The sequence below is a fragment of the Coffea arabica genome, chromosome 10c (assembly GCF_036785885.1).
Source record: "Coffea arabica cultivar ET-39 chromosome 10c, Coffea Arabica ET-39 HiFi, whole genome shotgun sequence".
Taxonomy (NCBI): domain Eukaryota; kingdom Viridiplantae; phylum Streptophyta; class Magnoliopsida; order Gentianales; family Rubiaceae; genus Coffea; species Coffea arabica.
The window spans coordinates 4,803,981-4,826,776 of NC_092329.1; the positions used below are offsets into that span (position 1 = coordinate 4,803,981).

The 22,796-nt window shown below is 37.7% G+C and overlaps 3 protein-coding genes across 4 annotated transcripts; 1 reads left to right on the forward strand and 2 right to left on the reverse strand.

The window, feature by feature from the left end:
• Positions 1–278: 278 nt before the first annotated feature.
• Positions 279–3,912, reverse strand: LOC113715182 (uncharacterized). The gene is made up of 7 exons (XM_027239426.2): positions 3,594–3,912; positions 2,857–2,914; positions 2,682–2,762; positions 2,429–2,464; positions 1,932–2,171; positions 1,705–1,846; positions 279–1,130 (listed from the first exon to the last, which is right to left on the reverse strand). Exons 1-7 carry the CDS (start codon positions 3,770–3,772, stop codon positions 637–639), a joined length of 1,230 nt encoding a protein of 409 aa, XP_027095227.1. The 5' UTR covers positions 3,773–3,912; the 3' UTR covers positions 279–636.
• Positions 3,913–6,520: 2,608 nt separating this feature from the next.
• Positions 6,521–9,415, reverse strand: LOC113713751 (origin of replication complex subunit 2-like). Its single transcript, XM_027237536.2, has 6 exons — positions 9,134–9,415; positions 8,931–9,037; positions 8,679–8,811; positions 7,540–7,834; positions 7,127–7,354; positions 6,521–7,043 (listed from the first exon to the last, which is right to left on the reverse strand). The coding sequence occupies exons 1-6, from the start codon at positions 9,260–9,262 to the stop codon at positions 6,844–6,846; spliced, it is 1,092 nt and encodes a 363-aa protein (XP_027093337.1). The 5' UTR covers positions 9,263–9,415; the 3' UTR covers positions 6,521–6,843.
• Positions 9,416–11,623: 2,208 nt separating this feature from the next.
• On the forward strand, positions 11,624–18,592 carry LOC113715148 (uncharacterized). 2 transcript variants are annotated; one of them, XM_027239363.2, is made up of 7 exons: positions 11,624–12,079; positions 12,293–12,381; positions 12,509–12,647; positions 15,815–15,910; positions 17,318–17,440; positions 17,722–17,984; positions 18,120–18,592. In XM_027239363.2, the coding sequence occupies exons 1-7, from the start codon at positions 11,887–11,889 to the stop codon at positions 18,228–18,230; spliced, it is 1,014 nt and encodes a 337-aa protein (XP_027095164.1). In that variant the 5' UTR covers positions 11,624–11,886; the 3' UTR covers positions 18,231–18,592. The 2 variants fall into 2 exon arrangements, with proteins under 2 accessions (XP_027095164.1, XP_071925524.1); XM_072069423.1 differs by lacking the exon at positions 12,293–12,381 and having other exon boundaries at positions 11,806–12,079.
• Positions 18,593–22,796: the final 4,204 nt, after the last annotated feature.

A 22,796-nucleotide genomic window follows, 5' to 3' on the forward strand; every position in this document is an offset into this window, starting at 1 on the left:
TTTCAAACAAGGCAATTTTTTGCTTACCAAAGTGTTTTAAGCATCTCAATAATCAACATGAGGATGGCTGATGGTGCCTGGAGTTAAATGTCCCAACCAGTTAAAATTGCTAAAACATAAATGCTGTTATTAACTGCCCAAATAGCCTTGAAATGTAAAGCTAGCACGCTTAATCCTACCATACACCCACGAGTCATGCCTTCACGGGCTTGCAAACCTACTTTGAAATTGACCATCGTCTTGCAGAATCAAAAGGTTTAAGACAACCAAAACTGGAATTGAGGAATCAGGAAAATCTACGTTGCTCCTTATTCTTTATACATTAATGTCTCAACCTCTATAATTCGGGTTAAACAAAAAAGGTACTTCTATAATTCGAAGTCATAGTAGTGCCTTAGCTGTACACTTGCTGTCAGAAAAGAGTCTGCCATGACTAACACACAGCTGCACCGTAATACCCCCCAACTGAAGTAGGAGCAGAGAAAAACTTCAGCAAACGTCCATCTCTATTGCACAACTCCATTATAAATTATAGCCTGTCAATGTACATCGTACAGCACTTGCAGGAGAGTTTCAAGACCCTGATTGGTCCATCTAATTATCTGAGAGCTCCCAGCAGAGTACCAAATAGGGATATTATAATCTTGAACGACGAATGCATTTCATGGGGTTGAAAGGTGAATGCCTTCGTGCAGATGTAAAAGATACCCAGCTTGTCGAGGGAGATAATTTGACATCCCAGTTATCAACATTCTTTGGGACACATACATCAAAGAGAAATTGTCCAAGAACACCGTGAGCATTCATGCTCGGAGGGCTCGATAGAGGGATATATCGTTCCTTGCGTTCATCCTGCACAGATCCAACATCTCTACCCTCGTGATACTCTGCAGAGCTGGGCACGAAGAAGTGGTCATTCAACTCGAGGGCAATTCTCTGGAAGCTCTGTTGTGAACTGGCTGCTGCCTTTCTCAGGTTGCAAAATGGCTCAGAGATGTCATCATTTGTTCCCTCTAAGCCCATCTTCTCTCCTTCAAGCTGCCGAATTTGTTTGGAATAACTAACAGCAGCTTTGGCAAGTAGCTCAGTCACTGCAGCCTTGTATTCTGATAAATAATGGCGATAATGACCTAGGTCAAGAGCACATAGCACCTATCAAATTTGCATCTTTCCAAGATTCAGGAACTAAAAGATCAAAAAGAACAGGAAATACGCCCATGTTCCCAAATTCTGGATACAAATTAATACACAAGCTACAAATGTTATTCATTGTTGACCACAAAAAGCTAAAATGCTGTTCCTCCTTCTGTTGCTCCACATGGAATAGCAAAAGATACAAGATGCAACAGGTCAAATCAGTACATACAGCTTCTTTCAACTTCTAAAATAGCAATGTCTTGTTCTTATAGCATATGAAACTCCTTTCTTAAGGAATCTTTAACTTCCCTTACGTTACATAAAATTCCCTCCATTGTGATGACTCATCCAGAAGCACGCTATAAATGATGGGGAATTTACAATAGCACAAAATTAGCATAGTCCTCCAATTTAGTGTTCTAGCAATCAGGAAAGCAAATACAATGATTGATTGCTTCTAGGTTAATTCCCAAATCCAGCTAGACGCAACCAAAACTCTGTAGAACCTTATGGCAGTCAATGTCAACATGTTAGTAAGGAAAAAATACTAGTAGCATAGGTGCATACCGACATGAGGGGAGCTTTTCCATTTGACCAACTTGACATCACCCCTAAGTTCTTGTAGCCGTTGAGCAAAATTGCAAATAATTGGATAAGGAGCAAGATCATCATCTTCTGAGGATAAAATGAGATATGGAGCACCCATGCTCTGCACAAGGATAATAGTAAAGGACCATGAGAGAGAGAGAGAGAGAGAGAGAGGCTGTAGCACCAATAAGTAAATTGATACTTACTACAGTGGCATACAGCGTCTGCCAATACTCGGCACGTTGTGATTCAAATCTGCTAAGGAAGAGGGCATCCAGGCTGGAAGCAATTCCTTTTGCAACCCAAGCAGCCAGGACTGGAGGATGGGACATTCTGAGAACAGTTGGATGAAGAACAAATCTCGTACCCAAGTCACTAGTGAAATCAACTGGGCTAGAGTCAAAAATGAACCCAGAAACACAATCTCTAACCAGTTGGTGCTCATCCTGCATGACAAGTATAACAAGATTAATAAACCCAGCCTTCAAGTTTTATAGTGCTAATTGATAAAGTTTGCACATCATGGGTATTACAATCATCAGTCATCAAACAAAAACATGTGGAGTTATTACCCTGTTAGCAACCAAGTCATTGCAGGCAGGAAAGCTCTTGATATCCATTTTACTTGGATAGGTGAATTAACAATTAACAGACACCACTATCAAATGTATGTAAAGGATAACAAGGGAAAGAAGAAAAATACCATATTCAATTGTTCCTCAGACTTGCTCGCAATAATCTGCAGTCGAAAGAAAAAAGTTTTATGTACACAATGGTTCATACTGTCGAATAGAAGAATATCATGTCCTTTTTCTTGAGCAAATAACATGTCAATTATCCAACAAACAGGATGTCTTCCTCTTTGCTTCTTTATCTTTTCGCTTAATTTTTTTTTTTTTTTTGGTGTGTGTGTAAAAAAGAAGTGGTTTGCAAATCAGTTTTCCTGACAAGATTACCTGAAGAACCTTGTACATACAGGCTTTTGGACCACCAGAAAAAGATGCAAAGACAACTGGGCATGGTCTTATTTTAAGCTCCTGCATAAAAATAACAAAACAAACAAAGCGCTTGTTAAAACAACAACTATGCAATAAAATGCAGATGCAGCTTGTAAAGTTTAATACAAATTACCTTGACAAGTTCACCAACAATCTGTAGTGCCAATGAAACTGCCTTATCAGGAAAGAACCTGCAAGAAAAACAAAGCTTTATGTTGTTGATCCATCCTTGAGTACTACAAGATCGAAACGTCTGCTGTCCCAACAATAATACCGTTTGCAACATCTAGCCTCAATGAGTAATACCAATTAATTGTCTCAAGGAGTACAGAAGTTCCTCAGTTGAGCTATCAATGCACGAATTGATAATCAACATCTAAAAGCAAACCAATCCCTTCTACTAAAATACACCGTTACGATTCCCTTAGGCTCAATGATCCAAGCAGCATACAGAAAAAACTTACGAGGTACATTGGTCGCTCATGGAAAACATACAAATTTGGCAGGAAGAAAAAGATTAACAAAAGAAATGGATAAAAAGCAAAACATGATGGTCACTCTGATCAAAATCCCACAGAAAAATATCGGGAATGTTAGCTTCCTAAGGCTCTGTGGCGCCATAAAAGTTTAGAATAAAAATATCATGGTAAATATCCTTTAAGGAAAAAACCTTATCCCAACAGAATGTCTGCAAATAATACGAACGGACCAAAAAATACAAACAGAACAACCCATAAAAATCCCAACTTTCACCTGCAGCGGCAAACTAAAGAGAAGACTAATCCCACAAAAAATGAAGTTATAAAGGAAAGAAAGCGAAAAACAGAAACAGGACTTCGATTGCAAAGCAAAAGAGTATAAAGAGCTCACATATTGAGGAATTGAGAATGACAAATAAGAGAATTCCAGCCAAGGGAAGAGTAGAGATCAACATAGTTCTTCAAGTGCCTCTCCTGACTTGACATCCATGCAAATACCACAACTATTCCTTCCACGTGTCGCCCTCTTTCCTTTCTTCCCCAATAGTATCTCCCTCCAAATCCCCACATCTTCTTTCCTCTGCTTTCCTTTCCTCAAAAAAGAAAACCAAATCCCAGATGAGAAAACAAGTCAAAGCACACAATCAATTGTGCTTTAGATGAATAACATATTGGAGACGAGCTAAAAAAGCTTTGATTTTTCGGGGAAACGAAGAACGAAGCGACAACGAGACGTGAGAATGGGGGAGCTGGTGATGTTTGTTTTTGGCCCTTTGCTTAATACTCTAAAAAAGTCAAAAAGACTGTGAAGTGATAACAAGCAGCTTTTCTAGTTTCACCTCTACAAAAAAATGGCGTGCAAGGCTCCCAAAGCCCAAAGCCCAAAGCCCACACTTTTGGAATTTTGGGATTTGTTGGTAGTTGTTTAGCTCCTGCAATGTTTTTATGTTTTTTTAGTTGAATTTGGGTCTAGACATATGATTTAACCTTGTGTGATTTCTAAACCTTTTTTCTTATTACAAGAGGTTGGATGCGAATTCTAAATATCTTACTTTTCTAGTCAAAATTAAGACAAAGTCGGAATGTTAATCATTATTATTTTTCAAGATTTGATTGGAATTGAGTATCATATGGCTAATTAATCTTCAACCTTAGGATAGTAGTGTGACATTCAGAGGTAATTAAGAGGTACTAAAGGATCTTTTCGTCCTTCTATGATCGACCCTTTTTTTCATTTTTTTTGTTCTAATTTATTGAAATAAGGTGATTGAACTTTAGGAGGTGATTGAAACAGAGAGCAAGACAAAATGATGGTAAGTGACAACAAAGAAGGTCAAGCTTGGAAGAAAAAGGATTTGGTGATGTTAGATTCTGAGATGTGGCTGGTCGCGGAGGATAATTACCCATTATGTTTGAGGCTATTGTTGACTGGGGAATACAAAAGATCTCTCCCTGTTAAAGTTTTCTTTTTCTAGTTTTTTATGGTTTTGGACCAACAATCAAAATTCAAAAAGAAGTTGCCATTTGCATAATAAAGGGTTAATTCCACTTTGTCCCCCCAAACTTTGGACGATTACCCACTTAAGTCCCTAAACTTCAAAATGGGACACTTAAGTCCCTAAACTTATATCTAAGTGTATTGATCTAATATTTTATCAACAAATCTAATAAATCTAAGTGTAGTGCTTGGTGTATTGATCTTCTTTGGAAAGGGAGTGTGTGCGAGTTGTTTATTTCAAGAATAGGCTGGATCCAACTAGCTGTACCCCCTTTTCGTTATAACTAGGAAAGAAAGGAAAAAGAAGGGTACATGATCTCGCGAATTACTTCGGAATAAATTAAGAAATTCTATGTAAGAATCATAAAATACCTCCCACTTAAGAAAAATTGTTAACAAATCCTGAATGCCGTTGGTGGTCGAAGTGTCCCATTTTATAAGGGTTTAAGGATTAAAGTGTCCCATTTTATAAGTTCAGGGACTTAAGTGGGAGGTATTTATAAGTTTAGGGACTTAAGTGTCCAATTTTGAAGTTTAGGGACTTAAGTGGATAATCGTCCAAAGTTTGGGGGGACAAAGTGGAATTAACCCCATAATAAATATTGAATGAACTCTAAAACGATGAAGCAACACTGTTTACCGTTTTCATACCAAAAAAAAAAAAAACACTGGGAGTGTCTAGATAGCAAATTTTTCAAAATAAAATTTCGCTTGTATCATAAACACATTTTTTAATCTACTTTTTTATATTTTCAACCACCTTTTTATCTCACATACGTTACATTATAAAAAGTGTTACAGTAATTATTTCAAATAATACTCTGTCCAAACAAACCCATATTTACTTTTTAGGGCAGAACTATCCAATCCATTCCATTGTATGGGAATCAAATTTCCTTCTAATAAGAGCATTAAAATCCTTAAGGACTCCGGGATGTTAATTTCCTTGATGATGTATCTGTTTTTTCAGTCATTAGCTAACAAATAATAATTTATATAGGCTCGGTTGGTTAAACAAAAATTAAATATTATCATACTACAAGATAAGGAAGCACAATTGTGGATGACTACACGTTAACACTCTACTATTTTATTCTTATCTTATATTGGTGACGTTGAACATAAACATTTCATTGCTTCCACGACGGAGTTGAATTTCAGAACTCAAAATAACTTCTACACAAATCATTTCATTTCAGTTTTTGAGAACGTGAATGGAAATGGAATTTGGATTTATGGATGTTGATCTTGATCTTGATTTTATTCCACCTGATTAGTGCTTGCCCAGTTTACTGTGAAGAAGTTAATTATGCTTATACCCCAGGTGATCTCGGGAGATTGAGTAAGAACTAAGAAGAGAAGAGATCTCGGGCTGATAATGATACTCCTTTTCAGTAGCTTTGGTCCCATTTCAAGTAGTAGTTGAGAAAATTGGGCCGCCATGCTGATGTTACTATCCAGAATTCAAGAAACTCCACTCTGTTTTGATCATTAGTAAATGCCTTAAGAATTTGCCCATATCAAGAAAAGGATCACATCACCAAGTTGAAGTTTTCCATGGATTAGATAGTGACGTGTTCTGCTCCTAATAATAAGCCTAACTGTGGTCGGATTCCACATCGGATAGGACCCATTATTGAGTTTCCAAAGTTGCAAAATAGTACAATCTACTAGTAGCCCAGCCTAAAGCCCTGTCTGAACTTGCAATCTCGCAAGCAAAGAGAAGGCCAATGTTTAAAAGAGAGAGAGAGAGAGAGAGAGAAGAGACCAATAGATATCAAACTTTCATGTGGCTGATATATATCAAAAAAAGTTGAAAATGAAAGATGAAAATGATGCCATCACAAACGCAGAGTAGGTTTAGCCTTCAAGCAGCCAGCTACTCAAACAAGTGCATGATAAGTTGAAAAGTATTTACTTTCTGTTTTGATCTCCAGCAGCTAGAGGAGTTATTACCCCACAGTTTAGTGACAAGTCATGCTGTTACCCCAAAGAATCTTGCAACTATTTCTTGTTAATTGTCCGAGACTCGATAAGCTGATCTATGAGGTACCAGAAAAATACTGGAGGTCCCTGAAATGATGAACATGCATCTTTCGTTTACCGCACAAACTGCAACATCCAGCTGACAAGGAACTCCTCTCTATTGACTTGTATCTTTTATGATTTTTTCAAGTGCTTCATTTGGGATGGGAATGTACAAGCAATCCTGGCCTTCTGTATCCCTTCTGGTCTTGACCAAATCATGATCCTTAAATTCTGTCAAATGAGAATTCAGAGTAATCTGGCTACTGACCAGGAAGCGCTCCCGGCAGGTTGCGTATAGGTTATTGACTGGCATCCCTAGAGAAAATATTCAGGATAAATAACTTTGATTTTTGTTGCAAAATGCTGTGGAAAAGAAAACAAGTAAGCCAGTCACTTGCCTTCTTCATCAGGATTGGCCAGCTGATGTTCTGCTAGCACTTTAAAAACACTTTGAGCATTGGGCGTCAAACTCTGCAAGACAATTGAAGCTGTCTTGACATTCTGGGAGCTCCCACCCTGAGCAAGAATGAGAGGCAAAAACATTCCTTCGACCTTATATGGAGCAAAGGTAGGAACATGATGCCAATACCAGTTGAACTGCGTGTGAACCATCTTCTTATCCCACACTAGCAGACCAAAATTAGTACTCTCAGCATTTTCAACAGCAAATATAACATAGAAACATGCGAATCATTGATGACAGAGGCCGACTAGCACGTACTGATACAAATGGTCAACAAATGTAAGGTCCTTTTGCGGCTAGCTTAAGCTACTGCTAACTTAAATTAGCAAAATCAGATAAAATACTTACAAAGAAGTGCATTTACATGGTCGATGGAAGCGACCACACGGATATTGGAACAAGCAGCAATTCTTGCAAGATATTGCTGTGTGTCCGGATCACGCAACCCAGGCCCATCAATATTGTGGACAAGAACACAGATAAAAGAATCACTGTCCTCCAGGTGATGTTGATCCAAAAATGCTATTAAATCATCCATTGATCGAGTATCAAATGGTTGTTGTTGCTTATGCAAACTCCTGGATGTAAACTTCTGTTGGGCTTTCAATTGATCGCATAGAAGCTCAGCTAAGGTTATAACAACCTACCATGTGAAATAACAATGCTTGTATCACAAACAAAGGCCATTCTACTTTCTATCTGCAGAGAAGACATTTATTGTAGTAAAAGAGAAGAATTGGATCCTGCCTTTTATGGGTGAAAACCCATATATAAAGCATCAATATGAAAATCATGGTAGAAGCACCAGCATGATCAGACAGAACAGTGTTCGATACCAAGCATTCCTCAAGCTAAAGAATCATATGCTAGCAAAATTAATCTTATTTGACACAAACATAACCATAGAAGTTGTCCAAGTTCAAAGTTACAAACTCGTACATCAGATCAAAGCACTTGTTCGAAATCAGGATTAAGGGATCATGCAAAATCAGGTCAGAACCTCACCAAAGGCAACCACGGCAAGGAGACAAATTAAAGTTTCTGCACTTCGTCTATGTACTCTCTCACAGGAAAAGCTGACTTTTAACTGCCATCCAAACAGCATGATAAACTAGTGCTGATTGTATCACCAATTCAACATCATAGATGCATTAGAAACTACAATCCCCATGACTCAGGCCTCTCAAATATCCATGTAAGACTCATCATTAATACACCCCTATGCTGCCAAAGCCTACCAGTACTTCTTATAACATATAACACTCAACAAACTGAATCAGTTCCCAGTGATTACCAAGCACTAAAGTAAATTATACAAGTCTACATTCGGGTAGCGAAAAAAGCAAGCTATGACTTATAAAGCCTATTCATTCTACGGCTTTATCAGCAATGATTAACTTAAAACTCCGAAAATTAGCTGATACTTCAACAACAATCCTACACTGAAATAGAATACAAAGCATATAGGGGTGGTGAAGTAGATGTACCTGCTTGAGATTTATGGACTGAAGATAACCATTGATTACAACAACAGAATACTCAGTCAATGCAGTCGAAGCAAAATCTTCAAGCAATGTTCTTTTTGACCCAAACCCATACATCAAAAGCCCAAATCCACACCTGTTAATTATCCAGCATAATCTAGAATTAGTACCCAACATTTCTACAATGACAGTCTAAATCAATACTTTGACAAAAGTAATTAAAAAAACCACATATATATTTATATCCCACCGCACCTTAACTCACAAACCCACTCTTGATACGAGCTCTTGTAAGTTTTGATTAATTCATCAATTTCTTTCTCATGTTTTTGCTCGATATTGGCCAGGGCTTCCCTTAGCTCCTGCATTATTCAGTAAGGAAAAGGCCCAAAAAGGTAACTCTTTTTGCAGGAAACCACCAACCAAAATTTAGATATAGAAAAATTGCAGAGTATAACCTGTTCATCGACGACATCGATATCTGCGAGCTTGTGGCCGGATTTCTTACCGGAATTGCCTAATTCTTTTGCTAAGAAATAATTTCTAGAGAATCCGAACTCGTCCTCTTCGATGTCATGTTGTTCCATTTTCTGGTTTTGACGAACCTAAACCTGATGATGAGAGGGAAGGAGTAGGGGAACGGGACGGCGGAGGTAGCGAGCAGAGCAGAGGAGAGTGGCCGAGAGAGGCGGAGGATTCTTCCCGCGCTTTTTAGTTGTGTGAGCGGATATTTTAATTGGACTGGACGTCGATAGATTTTAGGTCTTTTGTAGGAGGTATTGGCCCTATGTCGTTTTCATTAGGCTTATAATCGTGGATCCATATCAGCCCAAAATTCAGAATGGCCCTTGATAGTTCTTCAAGAGGGGTTAAATAATAAATACAAGGGAGGGAGTGTAGCAATTTGTAAAATTGAGTAATTCATGCAGATTTATCTTGAATGGACAGTTCACTGTTTATCTATACAAGTAACCTTGGATCTTTCCAAGGAAAAAAACAAAAAAGAAGTAACCTTGGGTTATGGTTAACAAGTACTAGTCTAGTATCTTATCATTTACATCTTTTTTTTTTTTTTTTTTTGGTTCTTCTAGGGTAAAACGCATATTACTTGCATATGTACTACACTTTATCCCCTATGGTTTGATTGGATGGAAGGGACCATTGAGTTTGATCTCCAAAAAAAATAATGTGGTTTGGGCTGTTGCCTTGTTCTACTTCTACCTTAGGTCGCATTCATGTCGAATAGGTTCGAAATTAATGTGGTAGGAAGGTTGCAGGCATTTGTCAAAGAGCTTTTAATATCCTTACCAGAAAGGGTGTTTGTTTAATATGACATGAATGAATTATTGAGAACAATATTAGTCTTTAATTAAAATATAAACACCTGACAAGGACTGTTAGTATTTATTCTGAACAGTCTTTGAAAAGAAAAGCCCAAAATAACAAAGTGGACTGGTATCGAGTGAAAATCTGTTGGCTGTCCTGCTTCTTATCCTGTCGAGCTCCTCTCTTATTAACAAAAGATAAACAAATGCTCCCGAGGAGGAGTTGGCAACGTCAATTGTTTGCTGAAATTCATCCATAAGGGAAATGGTGGTTGACCAACCATTGAACAGTCCCTCCAGCAACTAAGTAATTGACCACAGGGAAGAACTTTAAAGCTCTCGTCTCTTGACCTGCATTTTTGTCCAGAAATTTTTTGAAAATTTCATCAATGAGTGTAAAAGTATCAGTTTGATCCGGTGGGAGTTCAGTTCTTTACGAGTTCTCTATTTACTCCCTAGCGGTTTTAAGCTTTATTACTTCATTCATCATTCCTGGTAAACAAGAAAAAATTAAAAAAAAAATGCTTTCCCTATAATGGGATAGATGAAAGCCTGAACAGATTTTGGATGGCTGATCACTGAACAGTCTCCAATCCAATGAGGGGAGGCATATTTATCAATAGTTGGTTCGGTTGCCTGCTTAGCATGAAGAAAATCCCAGAAATTATTAGGATGGGAGGTTAGGCTGTCTATCAATTACTATTCAGACAAAAACTCAACCGTCCAACTGTCAAGAAATGGCTTTGCATTAAAGCAAAGTGTAATTTGCTAATGCTTTCATTATGATGATGATTGATAGACACAATGAATGTATTAATCTATTATCAAACAGATAGAGTTTTATTGGGAAATCCCAATTCCTTGGCTTTTTGCGGCTTTAAAATTCCTTCAACATTCTACCCCAAAAAATAAAAAAGGAAAAAAATTTCCTTGAACCCATAAACAAACCATTTAAAAAGTGGACCAAAAAAGAAAAGAAAGTGGCCATTACCATCACATTCATTCACCTCTCAAGGAAAGAATCTCATTAATTCCTGCCAAAAAACCCATTTGTAGCAAATGCACCATCTTAAGCTAGGAATATAAACTCACATATTATAGAAGTTTTAAATTTCTAGCCAGCTAATCTGAGCACGATTAAGGTTTAAATTTCTAGCACGATTAAGAGTTTAACGTAACTTTATAGTAATAATTATCACATTAAATTTGAGTTAATTGTAATTTTGAGCTACATGTAATCTTGTACTGAGGAAAAATAAATAAATAAAAGCTCAGTTTTGTAATCTTGTACTGGTTTAACTGGCTCTACCAAAGATGCTTTGGCGAACTTTCCATAAACTATACGAGCAATTAAAGCAACTTTCCATATCCTTTTTCACTTGAATAATTCTACAGTTTTAGACTTTTTCTTTTAATCCTTAACCATCTTACAAGTTTTAAAAAACTATAAATGGACATCTTAAAAATGAACATTCAAATCTTCTCTTTTTCTTTTTGGCAGGTTAGCCATTAATTAGATTGTAGATCACATTTCTCTTGAAAGAAAAATATTGATCATACGTAAATAGAATTTCAGTATCCGTATATGTTCCCATCAATTAAGAAGAGTATTAGACGACAAAAGCCGAAGATCAGTTTCCTTGTTCTTTTTTCCCCGGACTTCTTGTTTAATCAGAAACCACCCCAGAAAATTCCAGACCCCATCACCGCGATCTATACAAAGAAACATCAAAAACCCAGAAAAATCCCCGCTAAAATTCTTCAAAATCGAGCATATACATTTTAGGAGACTACACTCAATAGGACTAAAGACAGAAGGTGATGGGAGGGGAGAGAGAGAGATGACGGGGTGGAGAAGAAGTTGAGAGGAAGAAAGAAGAAAGGAGATGGCTAGAGCAGAGTGGGCGAATTATCATAATAATAGTAGCAGTGGTATTTATAATAATGGGAGAGGGAAATTGTGTTCGTACAAGAGAAGCACACTTGTGGTTTGTTCAATCAACATTGTTGTTGCCCTTTTTGTGCTCCACTCCCTCTATACTTCTCTTTACCGGTATCCATACAACGATTCAACAAATGGTAAGCTATTTCACCTCATAATTTCTCCTTACATAGGATTTTTGGTCCTTTTGATTTTTGTTTTTTCTTTTGCTGTTTTTGGGATGACCCTTTTGTTATTTTGGTTTTCTGAGTAAGACAAACTTTCCAAGTTTGGTTTTTTACATGGCCCAGTTGGGATTTTTGTTGTTTTGAGGTCTGTTTTAGTGCTGGGATTTTGTCTGTTTTTCGCAGCATTTAGGTATACTTCAGATCAGATTAGTAAAATGAAAGAATCAATTAGAATACGAAAGGAATCAGAACCTACAGAGCTTATAAAATTGGTAAGATCCCGTGGTCTTTATGCTCTTCTTATTTAAGTTTTCTGTGGGTCAGTTTGGAAGAGATTAGTATTTCTATTAGTGTTTGTAGCTTGATAAGGAAATTGTCATTTTTTTGGGTTCAATTAAGGTAGAAGAGCTAAAGAAAGAATTTTTACGGGAAGAAAGGGTGGTAGAAGTGCCACTTTCCTTGAAACAAAAGATAGCAGATGAGCTACTGCTAAGATTAAGAGCCGTGAATGCTAGTGGCAACTCAACTGTGCAGCGAGGTGAGTACATGCTTTTTCTATCCTTTTCTACAACCTCCATTCTTATATTTTCAACAGTTCAAGTCTTAGGAGCAGCTTATTCTGTATTACATAGGTGGTAAAGTTAATGTATTTACTGTTTCACCGACTATTGGATTATTGTTACGAGTTTTTCTTTGACAAGTTGACGTGTTGTCTTAAACAATACCTCTCCATGCGCGAAAATTTCCAATTCTGGAACTTAACATGAAGTATACACTTTCCTTGTATATGCATTATGCCTGATGCACAAAAGGTTTGGTTGAAAAGCATTACATGCTTGCCAGATTAGAGAAGAGCTGGCTGTGATCATTACCTTAATTCATGAATGAAGAGTAATTGCCAAGATCGTGGAGTGCAGAATAACTTTGGATTTAGAAATCAATGTATTAAGCAAGTGTCAAACTAAGTCTGTAATTGACATCAATCAACTAGCTGGAACTCAAAAAACAGCTTAGATTCTTTAAATGCAATACCATGAAGCCTTGATTAAGTTGGTTTCCCTACTGTTGTTGCACTTCAGTTGAGAGGGTGTTGTCAGATCTCTCTCTCTCTCTCTCTCTGCTTAGCCTATCATGACCTTTTCTTTACAATGCCTGTTTTGAATTTTACAGATAATTCGTGAATTTACTTAAATTTCCTCTTACAGGTAGAGCTTCATGTAGTTAAGACTCTGAAGCTTCGCTTAATCATGGCATAAAACTTACTGCATTTGCTTGCATGATTGAGGTCTACCTTTCAAAATTACACAAAACTTTTGATTGCACATTGATGGTGTATAAAATCCACTATATGATCATATCTTGCTCTAGTTTAATTGATACGGTTTTATCTTGACTGTTTTGTCTTTGCAACAAATATATTTATGAATTAATGGTGGTGAAATCTAATAACAGTTACTATTACAGTTAAGTTCCCAACTAACTGAAATTGGTCATAAGAAATGAAGATGTAGTCATGAATCATGGGCTTTGAGAAAAAACAACAATCTGGTTAGTGCGCTTGAGAATGGATCTTTCTAGCTCTAACACAGTCTGTTTTATTTGCTCACAAAACCTCAATGCATTTATCTGGAATTCGTTTGGCCTCAATTTATTGTGTTCATCTCATGCCACACATTGGAATCTAGAATAGTTGTTTCATGGAGTGGTGTATATTTTTCAGTGATTGTCCCTGTAAAGAGTCTTATGTGGCAGATCTTCATCTTGTTGTTAGTTCTATGGCTTATTGTGTGAGAAGTAATAAGCTTAGTACTTGATTTATAATGGATGGAGCAACTTGACTCTCTTTCCTTTAGCAGATGCCTAGCATTTTTCCTCACTCTCTTTGCCTTCGATCTCTTTTCAGAGCAGAACCAGGGTTCTACTTCAAACTAATGACTCAAGTTTAACACTAACTTATTAATTTTGGCACCATGTCAGCGGATCTTCTATATTGCGGATCCATTATACTTGTAAATATATCCTCAAATTACAACTCATAGACGTAGTCTAAGTTATTTTCTCTATTGTTTATTTTCCTAGTTGTGTGAAGATCAGTCGTCGTGATGCATTGGGCCTCATCTTGTTTGCTGCTTTTTCTAAAGGTGCTTGGGGGAAAGTGATCCTTAGGAAATTGTTTGAATAACTGAAAGGATGTTTTTTGTCTTTCAATGTTTTTGAGAACTAAAAATCATAGTCAAAATCATCTCAAAGGTTGCTTTGACTGTCTAATATATAGCTGAACATGCCAAAACATTATTAAGGCTATGCAAAGATTGAAATCAGTATGTTTTTGAGCAAAACAGTTGAATTAACGCACTTCCAGTAAAACATAACTAATGGATTTTCGTACTAAAACTGAGATTTGCTCTGTTTAAGAATACAAGGAATTCACAATTCATGTACACCCTGAAATAAATTACACTCTGAAGGGTTTTCACCATTGTTTTGAACATGTGATGATGTAAATGGGTACATATCAAGAAGCCCTACATTCCTTCGTAAAAGAGCAAACTCTGAAGGGCTTTCACCATTGTTGTGAACATATGATGATGTAAATGGATACAAATCAAGAAGCCCTAGATTCCTTAGCTGAGCTACTGTTGAGAAGGGATAGTGGTGAAACGAAATGGTTTTTTTATTGCTAAAATCATTACAATGTTACAGACTGAGTCTGGATTGCATGAGCGTTCAGAGATGAGGGGCTGGAAATGATCTATTCAAAGAACAAGCTTGTAGGTTAGGATCAATATTATATAGGATTAGCAATGAATTTTGGGAGTTTGGAAGCACGGTAAAGAAGATTATTCCTTTTTATTTGGGGTGAATTCAAAAGAATCATTCACATTTTACACAAAAACCTTTCAAGATGTAAAGTAAACATACCTACAAAAAGTACACAGGCGAGATCATTTAAGATCTATATATCACCCCTTTTAAGCTTGATTGTGAATGTCATTTAAGTATCTCAAGTTTGACCATATGTTGTGCCAGTCAAGCCTTGGACGAGCAATGGTCTGGGAGGTTGGTACTCCTTGGGTGAGTTTTTATTTTTATTTTTCATTAGTCTTTTTTGGAGTGGGGCAAGGGGTCAGCAATGATGAGACATATGCAAGATATGTAGGGGACAGGAGTTATTCTTTCCTCTAAAATGCTTTTCATCTTGCTGCCGAGAGAACTCAAGTGGCTTATTTGCACTTATTTGTCCCAAAAGCCTTACTTGAGTTGCTAGATTGTCTCTTTGATTTGTCTAAGTGCCAGAATTCATTTTCAGACATGTCATGAGTTTCTTTTGGATTTGACTAACCTGATCCTTTTGATGCTGTCATATTTGGTTTCGCTTTATAGATGTGTTAGATTTACCCTAGTATATCAAGATACATCACTTGTACAATTTGTCTCCCAAGATGCTCTAATTGGAGTATAAATCCCCACATACATTATTGCTCGAGTCTGCTAAACAAAATAGTACAAAGGAAAGAAAGAGTGTTTTTTCCTTACAATCTTCGAGATTGCTAGTCCTTAAATTTGAAATTTAGTTGCTCAAATTTGTTTTAGAATGGTTGCAGTGGTGAGATGTTTAATTGGATGATGTAGCTTCTATTTGCTTTCGTAGTATTTTAAGTTGTACTGAGTAATATGCCAATCCTTGTTGTTTTTATTAAGCAGAGGCAGTTGAGGGTTGGCGAAAGGAAAAACTAAGAGAAGTAAGACTGTTGACTCGTGGAAAGCCTGCAAATTCGACTTTTCTGCCTGAAGAAGCTGGTATGGCTCCCGTTCCAGATTTTACTTTTTGCTATTTTATCTATTTTTCTGGTGCGTAAAGTGGCTTTAGTTGTAGTTTAAGCAACCATCAAGGTAGTAACATATAGTTTGCTTATGCTTATGCTCATGCTATATAGCTGTCTCTAAGTTTGGTTGCCTGTTAGAACCCACTTGCAGTAGTTGCATAAACCATATGGCTCGATAGGGAAGCTTTTACTTTAGCTGCACATTATTAAGCTTGTGGTAACAGGTTTATTCTTCTTGGGTCATATAAATATGGCTCATACTTGCCATCCTGTATAGCGGGTTGAAATGCATATATATTTTATGCAGAAATTACTGAAGGGAAACTAAAAATGCCGGGGTCTGTAATTTTTTTTGGCTGCATTGTCACCATGGTATTTAAAATACCCGAAGAAAGATTGTCTATTGAATATCAGGTCTTTAAAATTTGTATTTTCATAAATTTCATCTGACTTTATAACAAATCTTGGAAGTATCTTATTTGAAACAGAAGAAAAAAGAAAAGAAAATAAACAAAGTTGGATCTTAATTTTTTTTCTTCCTTTTATTATCTTAATTCCTTTACATATGTAGTTCAAATTGATATTACTCTAAGGGAAAATGACCTATTTCATCCCTCACATTTCACAAAAATATTCTTTTCGTCCCTTACTTTTAAAATGAAGCAATTTCGTCCCTGACATTTAAAAATTAAAGCTATTACATCCTTGAATCCAATTTTCAATCTGAATCAAACCACCTATCAACCCGATTACAAATTTTGAAGGTATAATTGGTAGATCACTTGGTTAACTCAACTTGAATATAACTCAACTTGAATTCCTACATTGTTATTGTATACACTGATGGTTTTATGTACTTACCATATCATTTCAATTTAAATTTAAACACCAAATTTTGTATTTATGATACACATCTAGACTCGCAAGCGAATATACTAACGATGCATGAAAAGATTTACCCAAAAGAAAAACCCGACTATTCCAAGACAAATAATGGCCTTTATGTTATAATGTTTATTTTTTTGGTTTGATAAATGTCATGTGAATATGATGAAATTGACCGAGTGACCTATCAATTCTATCTCCGAAATTTATTACTGGGTTATTGGATGGTTTGATTCAAATTGAAAATTAGGTTCAAGGATGTAATAGCTTTAATTTTTAAATGTCAGGGATGAAATTGCTTCATTTTAAAAGTGAGGGACGAAAAGAATATTTTTGTGAAATGTGAGGGATGAAACAGGTCATTTTCCCTTACTCTAATATAACACACAACAGAATTTGCGGAGGAACATTTTGCTTGATTTTCTTTTTGAGACCCCTTGTTAATCTCTGCTTTACTTTATGCTAGTAATCAAAATTTCAAGCAATGTTTTCACAGGAGTGCTTGTAAGAGCTTTAGGGTCTGGTTGGGCTGAGTTTTCAGAAGAAATTGGTTTGTGGATACCACTCCAAATCATTCATGAAGAGCATGATGACAAGCCTGAGGGTGTGGATGACCTCGGTAATTAATTTGTCCTTGATTTCTTTGCTCATCAACACCCACCACCCCCCACTTCTCCCTCCTATCAAAGAAAGAATCAAAGAGAAAATTTTCAAAGTAGGGAAAAAGAAATTCAAATCTCTACTTCCGTGATCAATGGCTTCTAAATTTAGCCAGTGAAGGATTGTGGTTTCTATTTCCTACTTGAGCCTTGCTTGATTGATGAAGGATTTTACTGTATTATTTGTTTTGATTAATTTTCCAATGTAATTCTGGTTAACTGAATGCAATTTACTTTGCAGACCGTGAAATTTTGCCTGGACGGCAACTTCCACCCGAATGTCATGCTGAATTCCATACAGATTATGATGGCGCTGCTGTCAAATGGGGTCTTACGAACCCGAAAGAATCGGCATATGATTGTTGTATGGCTTGTTTAGATCAAGCTAAAATGGCCAAGCCAAATGAGAAGAAATGCAACATATGGGTCTATTGTCCATCTGAGACGGGTTGCTATTCACCAGATATTTATGAACACAAAAACCAGGAGTGCTGGCTTAAATATGTAAGTTTTAGGCCCTTTGTTATTATGTTCTAACCTTTTGTATGTTGTTTATTTCTTTAAGTACCTTCTTTCAGAAAATTGTGCGAACTAAGTTTGTTCTTCATTTCATTTTCTTGTTTTTATTGTCAAATGCAGGCTGAAGAACCGAAATTAAATTTTAAGGACAGATACCCTGACTCTTATAGAAGTAGCCACCGGAATGTACCGGTTACTGTTGCATGGGTTGCAGGTGTGGTTAGTGTATAAAATACGTATGTTATTGAAGTGGCAATTGCCTGAAGATCTTCTAGACAGCTGCAAATCCCTGATGTGGCAAAGGTGTTACTAGTTGCTGAAATGCAGAAGACTGGTGGAGGATCTGCGAACCCTGCTTCTCATTCACAATTCCATTTTGTCTGTTTTCCGGAGGAAAATGAAGTATTGGTTGGGCAATTGATTTTTTGGTTTACTTTGGTGGTTAGCTTAGTTCGTTTGCCCTTTGGCCTTTTAAGTTGGGATAATCCATTCCACGAATGGAATGGTTTGAGAATAGTGGAAGATACCACAAGGTGGCCATGATTGTAATACGAGGAACTGTTTCATTTTAATTCAGATCTGAAGTTGTCGGAGCTCATTGTTGTTACTGGTAGAAGTGAAAAACTGGTGTCATCGCAGTATGAAGGCTGTCAAAAACTGAAGTTGGCAAATGATCCTCAAGCTCCTGAAGTTGAGCTTGAAACCTTCAACCTGAAGTTGAGCTTGAAACCTTCAAGAAAGTTTGTTTATCTGTTGATCTTGCACTTTGGCAGTTGCCCTGAGTTAGGATCTGCTTGCTTTACCTCAAATGTATCAGCATTTCCTTAACTTTACCAGAAGACATCGTACCTCCTCCTGTGCTCCGTTCCAAGTAATTCTACAAAGGGGTTTTGACCAAATAACAGACTTCCTTGTGTAGAGTTTAAACCCAACTAACGGAATCATGGAATGGTGAAAATACACCACATGTCAACGTAGTGCTTTTTGTTGAAGAAGGCAAACTCCAGATAGAATTTTATGTTCATGCCTAAAATCATATTTCCTGAAGAGATATCTGTACTCAAATTAGGCACGTAAAAAAAAAATGGAACAACATATGGTGAAACCCATAAAATTCTAAACCTTTTGCCAAAGTACACGAATCATGTGGAGGTCTGTTTGGATTGTGAATTATTAGAGATTTTTTTACTGTAGCACTTTTTGTAATGTGATATATGTGAGATAAAAAGGTAATTGGGAAGGTAAAAAGGTGTATTGGAAATTGTAATGATGATGTAAGTAAATAAATTTGGAGAAATAAAGCCCAATCCAAACAAACTCGCACATTTATCCATTAGCAATCTTCTTTACCTAAACCTTTTTGCTGTCTTCCTTCAACAAGCAGGCAACCCTAAACTAATTTGACCAACTAGTTTCCACCGCAACACTGTAACATGCTGTCAGGCTCTTCAATGTAGAATTAAGGAGAAAATGTAACCAGAGGATTTGGGAGAAGTTTGAATGAGTGAAAGAACAGAAAGGGAGGGAAGGAGTTGGAGAGAGTGAGAGAGAGAAGAATGAGAATTTGGAGGAAAGAATTCTGATTGTATTACTTGTTGTTCAATCCATTACATTGTTCCGGATTTATACAGTTCCACTAATGGATCCTAATCCAATTGACACAGAATTTCCGTGCACTGATCTGATGCTAACGAATTCAGTTGTAACTAACGTTTAACAGCTTTTTGGCTCCAACAGCTAATTACACTAACACCCCTAAAACTTTGTTCCAATTGCAATTACGCCCCTGCTCCTGACATTACTCCACCCTTGAAAGCAGCCTTGTCCTCAAGGCTGAAACTCAGGAAACTGACTGCGGATAAAAGATTGATCTTCCCACGATGCTTCCTCCTCTCCTAGCTGAGACCATTTGATGAGGTACTGGATCACAGGGACCTCATTTCGCATGATCACCCTCCTTTGCAAAACTGCAGCAGGTTGTAGAAGACACTGATCTTGACAATTAAATTCTGGCAGTGCAGAAGTAGTAACCTGATGAGGTCCCAACTTAGGCTTAAGAAGAGAGACGTGAAATACTGGATGTATTTTAGAACCAGGTGGAAGCTTGAGCTTGTATGCCACAGCACTGATCTTCTCCACAATTTGAAAAGGTCCAAAAAATTTTGTAGTCAACTTGAGATTTTTCCTGAGTGCCACAGTTTGTTGCCTATATGGCTGCAACTTCAGGAAAACCCAATTCCCCACCTCAAACTCCCTTTCTGTTCTATGTTTATCCGCAAACAACTTCATCCTATTTTGAGCCTGCTGCAAATGCTCTTTGATTCTCTGAAGCAGTTGAACTCTGGTTTGCAGCATGTTGTGAGCTGCTGGAATGATTGTATCGTGATAGGGCCCTATAGGTAGTGATAGGGGTTTGTAACCATATAAAGCTTCAAATGGGGACACCCCTAAGCTGGTGTGATAGGCCGTATTATACCATAGTTCTGCTAAGCTGAGCCACTGACTCCACTGAGTTGGACTCTCACTGGTCATACATCTCAGATAGGTCTCTAAACACTGATTTAACCTCTCACTCTGACCATCAGTTTCAGGATGGTATGAAGAACTATAGTGCAGCTCAGTTCCAGCCATCCTAAACAACTCCTGCCAAAATTTACTGGTGAATACCTTGTCTCTATCTGTTATGATGGATTCTGGTAGTCCATGGAGTTTGTAGACGTGATCCAGGAAGACCTGCGCCACTTGAACAGCTGAGAATGGGTGGGAAAGTGGCATGAAGTGGCCAAACTTCGTCAGTCTATCTATGGCCACCAAAATAGTGTCAAATCCCCTAGAGTTGGGTAACTTTTCTATAAAGTCCATAGTAATATGTGACCAGGCTTGGGTAGGAATTGGTAGTGGCTGCAGCAATCCTGGATAGGGGACCCTTTCACTTTTGTTCCTTTGACAGACTTCACATTCCTGTATGAATTGTATGATCTCCTTCTTCATTCCTGGCCAGTGAAATATGCTTTGCACCCTCTGTATACATGCCCTCTGACCAGAATGTCCTCCAATAGGTGATTCATGCAGAGCTCTGATTAGCTTTTGCCTAATTCCCCTGCTATTCCCTACAAACAACTTCCCTTTATACTTAAGTATCCCCTGATTGAGCTGGAAATCAGAGTCTTGTGGTGTAGGATCCAGTAGCAGTTGGCCCATTAATTCTCTATACTGTGTATCTTCAAAGTAACTGTCCTGCAGCTCCTGCAACCATAGAGGTTGAACCCCAGTAATGGCCATCAGCTGTTGTGGTTCAGGTTGTAGTTCCTTCCTGGTTCTTCGAGATAAAACATCAGCAACAGTGTTTTCTGAACCTTTCTTGTACTGAATCTCATAATCCAATCCTAGCAGCTTTGTCAACCATTTATACTGAGCAGTAGTGGTCAACCTTTGTTCTAGCAAAAATTTCAGTGACTTGTGATCCGTCCTGATGATGAAGTGATTCCCCACTAGATAATGCTTCCACTTGGTCACTGCAAACACCAATGCCATCAGCTCTTTCTCATAGACAGATAACCCCAGATTCCTGAGAGAAAATGCTTTACTGATGAATGCTATGGGATGACCTTCCTGCAAGAGTATAGCTCCCATGCCTTGTCCACTTGCATCAGTTTCCACCACAAAGGGAATACCAAAATTGGGTAGCCTAAGCACTGGAGCACTAGTTATGGCCTGCTTAAGACAATTGAAGGCCTTGGTTGATTCTGTACTCCAATCATAGGCATCTTTCTTCAACAGGTTTGTCAGAGGCTTACTGATTGTTCCATAGACTTTTATGAAACGTCTATAATAGCCTGTGAGGCCTAGGAATCCCCTGAGTTCTTTAATATTCTTAGGAGTAAGCCATGACTGTATGCACTCCACCTTACTCGTGTCCATACTTACTCCTGTACTGGACACCACATGCCCCAAATACTCCACTTCTTGCTGGGCAAAAGAGCACTTGGATAGTTTGGCATACAACTGGTGATGCTGAAGCACCTCCAGCACTTGTTTTAGGTGTTCCTTATGAAGGTCCAAGGTAGCACTGTAGACCAAAATGTCATCAAAGAAGACCAAAACATGCTTCCTTATGAATGGTTCAAAAACCTGATTCATCAATGCTTGGAATGTTGCTGGTGCATTTGTGAGTCCAAATGGCATCACTAGGAACTCATAGTGTCCTTGATGAGTCTGAAAGGCTGTTTTGTGTGTATCTGCCAACTTGACTCTGATCTGGTGGTAACCTGATCTGAGGTCAATCTTGGAAAAGAACTTGGCTCCATAGAGCTCGTCTAGTAGCTCATCAATGTTGGGAATAGGATATCTGTCCTTGATTGTCAAGTCATTGAGATGCCTGTAATCCACACAAAAACGCCAAGTGTTATCATTTTTCTTGACCAACAACACAGGTGAAGCATAAGGACTATTGCTTGGCTTGATGATTCCAGACTTCAGCATGTCTGCTATTTGCTTTTCAATCTCTGTCTTCTGTGAATGAGGGTATCTGTATGGTTTCATTTTGAAGGCTTGTGCTCCTGGCTTAAGGGGAATCTGATGATCCAATGGCCTGTTGGGAGGCAACTGAGTAGGCTCCTGAAAGATTTCTGAAAATTGCTGCAGGATTGCAGTGATTGATTCTGGAATCTCTGGCTGCCCTGTGTCCTGTTTTCCATGTTGTGCTGAAATGGCACAACATCTCCTTTTCTCTTGCAAAAAACCTCTGAGATCCTTCCTCCTGATAAGTTCCATGGTTGCATCATTAACTGCTCCATG